The sequence below is a fragment of the Rhinatrema bivittatum genome, chromosome 2 (genome assembly GCF_901001135.1).
Source record: "Rhinatrema bivittatum chromosome 2, aRhiBiv1.1, whole genome shotgun sequence".
Lineage (NCBI taxonomy): Eukaryota > Metazoa > Chordata > Amphibia > Gymnophiona > Rhinatrematidae > Rhinatrema > Rhinatrema bivittatum.
This window is the reverse complement of record NC_042616.1, coordinates 181,273,241-181,285,731: the sequence shown is the minus strand read 5'-3', so window position 1 is coordinate 181,285,731 and position 12,491 is coordinate 181,273,241. Positions and strand designations below refer to the sequence as shown.

The window sequence follows — 12,491 nt, the reverse complement described above, 5'->3', positions numbered from 1 at the left end:
AAAAGGTTTGTCGTTGTCTTTGGATCATTAAAGTTTTTTAAGTATCTGAAAGTCTGAATCATATCACCCCTGCTCCTCCTTTCCTCCAGGGTGTACATATTTAGATTCTTCAATCTCTCCTCATATGTCATCTGATGAAGATCCTCCACCTTCCTGGTCACCCTTCTCTGTACCGCTTCCATCTTGTCTTTGTCTCTTTGTAGATACGGTCTCCAGAACTGAACACAGTACTCCAGGTGAGGCCTCACCAAGGACCTGTACAAGGGAATAATCACTTCCCTTTTCTTACTCGATATACCTCTCTCTATGCATCCCAGCATTCTTCTGGCTTTTGCTATCGCCTTGTTGCATTGTTTCGCAGACTTCATATCATTAGACACTATCACCCCAAGGTCCCTCTCCTGCTCCGTGCACATCAGCCTTTCCCCCCCCCCCCCCAATCGAATACAGTTCATTCGGATTTCCACTCCCCATATGCATGACTTTGCACTTCTTGGCATTGAATCTCAGCTGCCATGTCTTCGACCACTCTTCCAGTTTCCTTAGATCCCGTCTCATTCTCTCCACTCCTTCCGGCGTGTCCACTCTGTTGCAGATCTTAGTGTCATCTGCAAAAAGACAAACCTTACCTTCTATCCCGTCCGCAATGTCGCTCACAAAGATATTGAACAGGACCGGTCCCAACACCGATCCTTGCGGTACACCATTTAAAACCGCTCTCTCTTCAGAGAAAGTTCCATTTACCATCACACATTGTCTTCTGTCCGTCAACCAATTTGCAATCCAGGTCACCACCTTGGCACTCACTCCTAAGCTTCTCGTTTTATTCAGCAGTCTCCTGTGCGGAACCGTATCAAAAGCTTTGCTGAAATCCAAGTATATGACATCGAGCGCTCTTCCTTGATCCAATTCTTTGGTTACCCAGTCAAAAAAGTCAATCAGATTTGTCTGACAGGATCTTCCCCTGGTGAATCCGTGTTGCCTCTGGTCCATCAATTCTCCGGACTGTAGATAGTTCACTATTCTCTCTTTCAGCAGTGACTCCATTACTTTTACCACCACCGAAGTGAGGCTAACCGGTCTGTAGTTGCCAGCCTCCTCCCTGTTCCCACTCTTGTGAAGCGGGACCACCACCGCTCTTCTCCAATCTCTTGGTACCACTCCCGTTTCTAGGGATCTATTGAACAGGTCACACAGCGGACCTGCCAGAACATCTCTGAGCTCCCTCAGTATCCTTAGATGAATCCCATCAGGCCCCATGGCTTTGTCCACTTTCAGATTCTTTAGCTCTTCCCATACATTTTCTACTGTAAAAGGATTTTCATCTATTCCACTTCCCTCCAGTTTCTTGTTGTGTAGAGATGGTCCTTCTCCAGGGTCTTCTTTAGTGAACATAGAGCTGAAGTATTCGTTTAATATTTCTGCCATTTCTTCGTCCCTCTCCACACATTGATCATTACCACCTTTCAATTTCACTATACCACTTTGGACCTTTCTCTTTTCGCTGATGTATCTGAAAAATGTTTTGTCACCATTTTTTATATCCTTGGCAATCCTCTCTTCCGCTTGACTTTTTGCCAACTTGATTAATTTCTTTGTCTCCCTCAGTTGAAACAAATATTCTTCTTTGTGCTCCTCCCTTTGGGATCTTTTATATTTCTTGAATGCTGTTCTTTTAGCTTTAATTTTGTCAGCCACCTCCTTTGAGAACCAGATAGGTTTCAATTTTCTTTTGCTTTTCTTTACATTTCTAACATATGGAGCAGTTGCCTTGGTGATTACTCCTTTTAGATTGGTCCACTGCTGATCCAATTCTCTCTCGTTCTCCCATCCTTTTAGTTCTTCCTCCAGGTACTTCCCCATTTCCTCAAAGTCCGTGTTTTTGAAATGTAAAACTCGGGTCTTTGTGGTTCTTTTCCATATTCTTTTAGTGATATTAAACCATACCGTTTGATGATCACTGGTGCTGAGGTGGGCGCCCACCTGGACATCAGAGACATTATCTGCATTAGTGAGCACTAAGTCGAGTATAGCTCCTTCTCTCGTGGGTTCCAACACCATTTGTTTGAACAAAGATACTTGCATGGCATCCACTATTGCTCTACTATTTTTAGTTTCTGCAGATGGGATTTTCCAGTCTACATCTGGCATATTAAAGTCACCAACGATCACCACTTCTCTCTTCTTACCTATCTTATGGATGTCTTCAACCAGATCTCTGTCCAGCTCTTCCTTTTGGTTTGGAGGCCTGTAAACCACTCCAATATAAATGGATGCTCCGTCATCTTTTTTTAGGTCGACCCATAGAGCTTCTTCCTTACCCCAGCTTCCTTGCAGCTCAGATGCTTGGATGTTGTTTCTGACATAAAGAGCCACACCTCCCCCTTTTCTATCCTCTCTATCCTTCCTTTAACAAGTTATAGCCTGGTATTGTTGTATCCCATTCATGAGATTCTGTGAACCATGTTTCTGTGATAGCAACAATGTCCAATTCTGCCTCAGTCATTAGGGCCTGCAGATCTGGGATTTTATTTCCCAAACTATGAGCATTTGTGGTCATAGCCTTCCAGTTACTCTCTTTAAGGTTATTGCTTTTCCTGGACTCCTTATGAGACTTTAGTTGAGATTTGTTATTCACTTCACTCTTTCTTTTTGCAGTTGTGCCACTGTTGACAGAGTTATCCATCTCAATTAGATTTTTCTTTTGGTTATGGATCTTGAAATTCTGCATGCATTGTGTTTTATTTCTCTTTTCTGGTAACACTTCAATGTTTTTCTCAAGAACTTCTTCAGTTTTTAATATAGAGAAGGCTTTTTGTTCTTTTTGATAAGGGGAATGGAACAGCTCCCCTATGAGGAAAGACTAAAGAGGTTAGGACTTTTCAGCTTGGAGAAGAGTCGGCTGAGGGGGGGATATGATAGAGATGTTTAAAATCATGAGAGGTCTAGAACGGGTAGATGTGAATCGGTTATTTACTCTTTCGGATAATAGAAAGACTAGGGGGCACTCCATGAAGTTAGCATGTGGCACATTTAAAACTAATCGGAGAAAATTCTTCTTCACTCAACGCACAATTAAACTCTGGAATTTGTTGCTAGAGGATGTGGTTAGTGCACTAGTGTAGCTGTGTTTAAAAAAGGATTGGATAAGTTCTTGGAGGAGAAGTCCATTACCTGCTATTAATTAAGTTGACTTAGAAAATAGCCACTGCTATATTACTAACAACGATAACATGAAATAGACTTAGTTTTTGGGTAATTGCCAGGTTCTTATGGCCTGGATTGGCCACTGTTGGAAACAGGATGCTGGGCTTGATGGACCCTTGGTCTGACCCAGTATGGCATGTTCTTATGTTCTTACAGTCTTCTGAGGTAAAATTATCACCAACAGCATATATAGCAAATTTACATGCTGTGCTGTGGTGTCAACCAGAAAAGCAAAAAAGATGTTTGGAACCTGTAGCACTCGGGGGTGGACCCTTGGCCTGGTGCAGGGTGGAACGGTTCCCTGGTCGGACCCAGGGAGCACCTGCCACCAGGAGGTGGAGCACAAGAGGACAAGGAGGCTAGCTGGAGCTTCACCACTGGAAGCCCGAGGTCCCTTCGGGTTGAACCCATAGGGACCCGGGCCGCTTGGTCTTACGTGCGCCTTGTAGGTTCTTCCGGACAGAAAGCTCCAGGGTGTGCCCACCAAGAGTAAAGGAGCATGGTCGATGTCTGGGCAGGAGGCCTGAGGAGCCACAGAGGGCCAGAAGAGAGTCTGTGATGACAAGGCAAGGAGCAGGGCCAGAACCAAGGAGGTGTGGTCAAGGATAGCCAGGGTCAAGTACCAGAGGTCAGTCCACGGATGGTCAGACAAAGCGAGGGTCAGGTTCCAAAAGGTCAATCCTAAAGTAGTCGAGGAGGCAAGCAGCGATCGGGTTCCAGAAGGTCAGTCCGAAAGTAGTTGTGGAAGCAGGCAGAGGTCAGGATCCAGGCGGCGATCAGAGAAGTCAGGAACAGGCAGAGGTTAGTACTGGAGAGGTAGTCCAATAGGTACTACCTGGGAACACACGGAGGACAGACGCTGGAACAGGAGGATGCTGGAACAGGGAGACGCTGGAACTGGAACAGGAGGTCTCTGGAACAAGATTATCTCAGATGCCCTGAGATTGTCGTGGATTAGCAGAGGAAGAGTAGGGCGCTTGTTGTGCAAAAACGTTCTCTGCTCACACTCACTCATGCACTTGGTCTCTCTCTCTCATGTACAGTCACACCCACACACACACTCGCTCTCTGTCATGCTCAGTCTCACCCTCACATGCTCTGCCTTGCTAAATCATGCTCACATACATTCTCTGCCATGCTCAATGCCACACACACACACACACACACACACACACATCCTTGCCCTCTGCCTTGCTCAATCACACATATACACATACTGTCTGCCATGCTCAATCTTATTCACACCAAAACACACACAAACTCTCTCTCTCTCACTTGTTTCCCCCCTCTGGAAGCACAAGGAGTAGGAAAAGCAGAAGCAGCGGCAGCAGCCTCCTCTTCAACCTCAGGGCCCACCAGATGCCTCCTACTAGCATTGGGGTTGCATTGCTCTTGCTCCTGCTCTGGAGTGAATGAAGGCTGATCCTGCATCTTCTGGCAAAAATGGGCATTGCTGCTCCTACTATTTCTGACTGTGGGCATTTTGCTTTTCCTACTCCCGAGTGATGCAGGGAGGCCGACAATTCATCTCGTGCCACTGCGGACCACACTGCTCCACACTGCAGTGCAGAGGGAGGGAGTCCTGTGCAGGCTGCCTCTGCTGGTGCAGCAGCGTTGGTATTTTTGTCGCGATCCTCCCCACCTTCATGGATGGCCCTGAGGGGAGGAGGGGAGATCCCAAGAGCAGGTACAGCAGTTAATTTCTCCTCTCCCCTGTGGCAGACCTCAGCGCTGAATTGGAAGAAGGGAAGGCAGATTTTCCCAACATTGTGCAACATTGGGATAGAGGGTGCTTATGGCCATGCTCATATTGGCCACAGGCTAACTATGGCTCTGGTAATGCTCCTTGAGACCAACTTCAGGAAAAGGCAGACTATCAAATCATAAGTAAATAAAATAAATATTAATCACTTGGGTCCCTAAGTTTTCTGAAAATAAGCATCCAACTTAGGCCTAGATTCACTAAACCGTGATGCTTTTTTGTGGGAGGGGCCCAATATCCCAAGAGGTGTTCCCATGATATTGTGCCCCTCCCTGACAAAATATCATGGCAGTATCATCACATTGTTTTGTCTCGCGGTAAAAGTCTGAGAGACAAATCAATGAGGCAGAGGCAAGCATGATGGTGGTCCTCAATGCAAGGGGCCATCATCGCCTTAAATGACCATGTGGGCCAAGAAAGCCCACTAAAACAATGCAAAAAATCACTGGGGGTCATCTTAGAACCCCTCGCCCACCAATCAAGGTGGCCCGGCATAAAAAATGGCAAAAATACATCTAAAATAGCCACATAATGACGCCCTCCATCCTCCCCTGCCACCCAGCTCCTTATTGCTCAAACACCTCTCACCCCTTTACAATACAAAAGTAGGCTAGAAGGGCTCCCCCAGTAAAGTCCCCCCCCCCCTTACAATACAAAGCTAGGCCAATAGGGTTCCCCCACCAATCAAATTCTCCCCCCACCCAATTGGCAAAAAAAAATCATTGGTAGTCTAGTGGCTCCCCACCACAGACCCCCCCCACACACACACACATCCCAATACATTTAAATTGGCAATTCTGCAAAAGTTGAGCACCTGGGGTGTCCCCTAGCCCTGGGCCTGTTTGACACCATTTTCAATTATGGCGCTGACCAGACCCACAGTAGGGGGCACCTCAGTACCTTGACTTTTGCAGAATTGCCAATTTAAATGTATTTGGTTGTGGGGAGGTGCAGAGTGGGGTGGCCTCTAGGCTACCAATGATTTGTTTTGCCACTTGGGGTGGGGGGCCCTACTGGCCCAATTTTGTATTGGGTTGACAGAGGGCCTTCCGTCCTGTTTTGTATTGTAAAAGGGGGGGGGGGGTGTTCTATTGGGGAGGAAGGTGTTCAAGCAATAAGGAGCTGATCTGGGTGGCCTGGGGAGGGCATCGTCGCATGGCTATTTTTAGTGTTATTTTTGTTACTTTTGTTGCCAGGCCACCTCAATTGGCGGTCAAATGATGGCTTTTTGTATTCTTTTAGGGGGCTGACTGGCCCTTTAAATCTACATGGGACCATCAGACCCATGCTAGAGTCTCGATGCTCTTGCAGTAGATTATCGTTTTTCAAAAAACTGACAAATTTCTAAGTCAGCTGGGTTTATTTATATAGGATTAGCTATTCATGAGCTACTTTGTATGGATTGCAAAATTCATGCATGCAGATGTCATGCAAATGCCATGCGAAGCAGCTCATTGTAATAGGGGCAGGGTTCAGGACTAAAATATGCGCAATATTGCGAATACCATGTGATGTTGCACAACACACAGCATTTATCACGCGATATATGCTGTTTAACCCATGTTATAGCTCTAATTGGACTTGATGAATCTCTCCCTTCGGTTCATAAAGTTAGGAACTCAGTTTTTTGTTAATATTGGCCTTAGTTTTTCCAGCTCTGGGTTATATGTGACTTAAGTGCTACTTCATCTGTGGGGTTTTTTTTTTCGTTGTACTGCAGTAGATTTGTCCTGGGTGTGTTATGTGAACAAGCAATCTTCCTGTAGATGTTTTTGGGGTTGATACTTGACTGCCAGGATAAGAGAGTCAAATGCTAATCAATGAAGAAGCATCAAGTTTTGGAGGTAATGGGTCAAAACAATGGTAATTCAGCAGCAGGTAATATATGATGGCCTTAGGCATTGACTATTTCCATTGGTATCTGGCAGACATCTATAATTTATATCTGATTTACCCATCTGTGTCAGCATGTGAGATTACTATTGTGTGTTTGATTTTAGTAATGAGACTCTTTGTGTGCCTTATACTTTGTGCATCACAAGAAATTATGAAAAGAGGGGGGGGGGGGATGGGGGAGGAAGGTTACCAGTTGCTCAGTAGTAGTGCTGCTGCATGCTGTCATGCCCTAGGTCCCTGGGTTGGCTCCCAGATCAGACCCTGGTATGCCATGGGTTGGCTCAGGCTGGGGATGCTCTGGAGGCTGCGTTCCTCTGTTAGGGAGGGAGTCATGGCCATCATTAAGGATGGCCGGATTTAGAGCCCACGATACATGGCTCTGGAAGGAGGCTCTGCATGGCACCTAGCCACAGGACCTGTACTCCAATGAACAGACTGGGTACAGCAGGGAGGGAGTGTCTATTCAATAGGAACAAAATCCTTGAGTGGTTGCAAGTGAAGTCTTATGGTGCAAGAATCCCATCCATGCTTCTGATTTAATCTGGAAGAAAAAGGACAAAGGAGGAATGGCCAGGCTCAAAAAAAGACAGACAGAAAATAAATTATGAAAAAGGGTATTGAAGTATCAGGATTCTAAAAATAGTTTCTTGATGTTTATAGATTTCAGGTGCCTGGAGCCTTCACATCAAGGAGAATGCAGGGATAATTATACAGCAAAATGGTATTATGACAAAACAGCCAATTCTTGTGCACAATTCTGGTATGGAGGCTGTGGTGGCAACAAAAATCGATTTGAATCAGAAAAAGATTGCCTGAAAGCATGTTTCCAGAAAGAGGAAGTAAGTTATTTGTATTGATTTATTTTGAAAATTTATGGACTGCGCTATCAGATTTACATTCATAATATACTACACAAAGCTAAACTAAATATTCATCAGTAAATGTACAAATCAAAAAGCATCATAACAAATACAAGTAAAGTAAAAAATACAAGTAAACAAGATTAGAATAAAACTTAATTTAAAAACATAGCAAAAAACATCAAAATAAACATGAAATTAAAAAATAAGCATAAACAAAAATAAAAGCTCAACAATTATTGCTGGATATAGTTTATAAAAGACCTCTATACTTAACTTGCATAGGCTTGCTTAAAAAGGTACGCTTTTAAAAGTTTCCTGAATTTCAATAAGAAACTTTGTCTGCAGTTCATTAGGTAGATCATTCTATAATATTGGTCTTGTTACATAAAACAAGCATCCTTGAGATTTTTCAAGCCTGACTTGCTTGATGGAAGGAACATGTAATAAATTCTGTAATGCTGATCTTAATGGACATACAGGCTGATACATTTTTAAGAATTGAATTAAGACAGCTGGGAGTGAATCCATATATTAATTTAAAAACAAGTAACATTCTTTTAAATTTTACTCTGTATTCAATGGGTAACTAGAGAAGATTTTTTAAAAGAGGAGATATATGATCTCTAATGTGGATCTCTGAAACTCTTTCTGCAGTTGAATTCTGTGTGATTTGCAGTGCATGTAGAGTTGTTTGACAAAAACTCTTCCAAAAGCTCTTCAAATGACTAAGCCTTGAGGACCAATTCCAGTCTTCTCTCCAACTCTCTGGCTTCTGCAATTTTGCCTTCTTTCTGACTCTGCACATACGCAATGGAAATTTATACCACTGAGACCCACTGAGGATGGCCCAAAAGATGGGGAGGATTAAATATGTAAAAAAAAGCCCACATCAAAAATCCCAAGATGACCACTGGGTAAAATATTTGTATGGATTCTAATCTCTGCGACACTGTTCTCAAATATCCATTTCTTGATGACTAGCATACCATCATAAATCCTCTGAAGAGTGTCATTCACGAATGGAGAAATAGGCATAAAAAACTGTATAATGGCATACAGAGCATATTTAACATCAGGGTTAGAAAATAGCTTACAAAAAGGGAAGATATATATGTTAAACAAAGTGGTGGTTAATGCCAAACTTTGAGGGTCAAGCGGGAAAACAGAATATTTTCTGGCACTACATACCACCCTTTGACTATGAGATTTCAAGAAAAACTCAAACCAGTTTAGTAACACGGATGTCAATCCCAGCTGTTTCAAATAATTCACTGTAATGGCGTGATCAATGATGTCAAAAGCCAAGGAACGAGCCAACATGACCAGAATAAAAACTTGTTTGGTTATCAAAACCATGATGGATTACATCAAAAGAGTGGTAAAGTTTCAGTGTTATAAACAGGCCTAAAGCCAAATTGATAGATGTTTAGTAAGGACTATTCAATAAATGCTGTGAGTTGTTTTATTTCCGCCTTTGAAAGAATCTTGGCTAGAAAAGCAGTCTACTGAACAGACGATAATTAGCTACAAGCAGCAATTAATAAATGACACAAACTTTGTCAGATCATCTTTTAATACCTTAATAGAAGCACTAAAACAATATGCAGAAGGGCAAAAGGTATTATTTATATCAGCAATCATTGTAACGATTTCACTAGAAAAAAAACAAATCAAACTGGTCCCAGATCCTGGAGTAGTATGAAGGCTGTTCAACTATAAAAACTGGATTTGAAGCAAACTGTGAACATAAGGGTTGTCATGGTTCAGGTGCTGGCTGGACATAGGGAATGTCACAGGACAGCCGGGCAAGGCTTAGGTCAGTCTTCTGCCTAGCCAGCCCCCTCCCCCACAGATTGGATCCCAGTAGGACTTGGCTGCAGTGAGAGATAGAGGCTAGGCAGGCTGAGTGCAGGTACAGACTGGAACTGAAACAGGAACAGAGTGCAGGGAAGGACTGAAGGCAGAACTGGAACACAGTGCAGGTAAGGACTGGTCAAAGACACAGGACAGGACAGCACAAGACAAGTACAACAAGAGCAGGAAGCCCGTAGGGCCCTAGGCAGGTAAAGCTTCAGGGGCAAGGCAAGGGGAGGTCTAGGTAGGCCAGGGGTCAGGGAAAGACCTGAGTAGGCAGCAGGGAAAGGCCTCCAGGCCTTCTTACTCTTTTGTAAGAAGGCCTGGAGGCCACAAATTCCTTCTGAAAATCCAAACACACTATATAAACTGGCTCATCTTTATCCACATCTTTATTTATACCTTCATAGCTTTGTAAGGCAAGACTTCCCTTTGCTAAAACCATACTGGCTCTTCCCCATTAAGCCATGTCTATCTACTTGGCCAGTCATTTTAAATACAGCCATTACCATGTTACCCAGCACTAATGTCTGGTTCATTGGTCTATAGTTTCCTGGATCAACCTTGGAGTCAGTCAGGGGTTACATCAGCTACCTCCAAACTGGGAAGATTGTGCAATGCCTGCCTTTCTCAGTCTTAAAACACCCTCCAATATCCTGGAATCCTTTGCTGCGCTTCCATCTTTGGTTTCGGGAGAACAGGCTCCTTTAAAGCAAGGTCTGAGAATTGTGGCCTGAATTGTACCTACACAACCCCATGATTCACAAATCACAAATTGCTGTCTGTGGACTGTAGTTAGTAATTCTCAGATCAGTGTGGGGAGCCTTTATATGACTATATGCTGTGTGCATATTAAGTATTTGGATTTATAAGAGCATAAAGAAATGGTGTGGGGGGGGGGGGGGTGGAGGGCTTGACAATTTAATCATTTTTACTTTTTCTGAGTGTTGCCAGAGGGACGTGATCAAAGTGACAGAGGCATAGCAGGATTTAAAAAAGGTTTGGACAAGTTCCTGGAGGAAATGCCCATAGGACAGTATTAGTCAGGTAAACGAGAGAAAACCACTGTTGTCCCTGGGAGTGAGAAATAAGAAATAGGTCTAGTTTTTTTGGGATCTGCAATATGCTTGTGACCCAGACAGGATGCAGGGCTCGATGGATCCTGGTCTGTGTCAGCATGGCAGGTCTTCCATTCATAGGTTCTTATGGTACAGTGCTAGCCCTTTAAAACGGCCCACAATCCACATGTGGGATCTGTTTTGTTTTAGCTATAGCAAACTCACCCAGTGATTCCCAGAGTGCAATTTGCAGCTCTTTGCTTGTAGTGAACATCTGCACTTTGGCAGAAAATCCTTATGGAATTCTTCGAAAAGTTGTAAGCAATAGCAAACCAAGTAACAACTTTTTTTTCTTTTTTTGCTCTGTTACAGAAACAGCTGGCAATGGGGGGCTCCTGAGGATTAAAGAGGAACATCATTGAAAGAGAGTTTCCTTATTTGGAGGTCTAGCAGTTTTTGCTCGGCTGGTTCTTCCTTCTGTAAAACAGCGTGGTTCAAATTCACTGTCCTGCCGTTCACCAGCATTTTTGTTCAGCTGCTCTTTTGAGTTGCAGGTGGAGTGCCAGCCCAGCTGAAAATTAAAGTTCTCTTGCTTCTTCCTGGGAGGAGTCTGGTGGCAGAATTAACAGCAGGGCCGTGGCATGAAGAAAAGCAGCAACAGCAAAATAGCTCCAGAAATGGGTTTCTAGACCAATTCCCAGGGGCCTATTTACTAAAGGTTTTTCCCATGCTGTGTCTTTTGAAAAATGCTTTGCTAACAGGGCCCCAAGTTTACGGATTTCACCGAAGACACAAAATGGGGAGATATCCTTCAGTCTGTCTGGTCCTAAAAGATTTAAATCCAGGGGTGCAGCTTTGTTTAAACTAAATTCCCCAATAACGAAATCTTTCTTGTCATTTGGGAACAGTACTAAACCATTTTTTCTTCTGTTTTTCCCTGATATCTATACATACCAAAATTAAACCCAGGCATGTAAAATATAAATTACCCCACACATCATAGCAATATATTTTACTGTGTTTATTTTAGTGCATTTATATGGCAACCTGTAATGGTGATTGTATTGTTGAGCTGTGAGTCTCTATCACACATTCATGCACCTTTTATCATGCGATTGAAAGATATTTAGTTGATGATCTTGGGAAGACCACACTTTTTTTTGTTTAGTTTTAAGCTACTAAAAACTCAGTATAAGGACACTTTCTTCTTACAATGAACTACCAGTGGTCCTGATCCCTATTATTTCAGTTGAAATGTTAGCAGTAGGTGTGATGTTCACAAGAGCAAACTTCAGAGATTAATACCGTTAACACTCATGACTGCAGCAGGTGGAAACCTGCGGTTGCTTGAAGAAAGTATAATATAAGCAAAAAAATTGCTTAAATAGTATATATAAAACATAAATGCCATGTTAAGTGAGGAAATTATAGCATGCATTGCTTTCTTTTTTTGGTGAAAATGGAGATCGTCTCTGAATTCCTGGTCAAGAAGAAACTTGTCTTTTGCCAATGCCTTTGTATAATGCTGAATTCACATACACACACTCTCAGGGCTCTGTTACAAAAATAAAATGGAAACTTTGTAAGAATATTTATTGTAGTTTGTGTTGATTAAACTGAAAAGTATTTCAAATTGCTGTTTGTTTTTCACATTCAGTGTTTTATGTAAAGAATACGCACAAAAGCAGTTGGGGGCTGAACTAGTTTCATGACTATCGATTTATCCAACTAGAAGAGATTGATAATGGGTTTGATTCACCCCCTCAATTCTTTCGAAGCCTGAAGAGTAAATATTAGGAAACAATGTGTTTTTGGCAAACAGCTGTTATAAAAAAAGGTTAATTTGTTGTA

At 42.9% G+C, this 12,491-nt stretch overlaps 1 protein-coding gene across 2 annotated transcripts in view; it reads left to right on the top strand.

The window, feature by feature from the left end:
• The window catches only part of COL28A1 (collagen type XXVIII alpha 1 chain), a 352,774-nt gene extending 340,545 nt beyond the window's left edge, over positions 1-12,229 (top strand). For both annotated transcript variants that reach the window (XM_029588942.1, XM_029588943.1), the window contains exons 35-36: positions 7,526-7,704; positions 11,013-12,229. In XM_029588942.1, coding sequence (XP_029444802.1) covers positions 7,526-7,704; positions 11,013-11,039 — 206 coding nt within the window. In that variant the 3' untranslated portion in view covers positions 11,040-12,229. The remainder of the gene's footprint in view (positions 1-7,525; positions 7,705-11,012) is intronic.
• Positions 12,230-12,491: the final 262 nt, after the last annotated feature.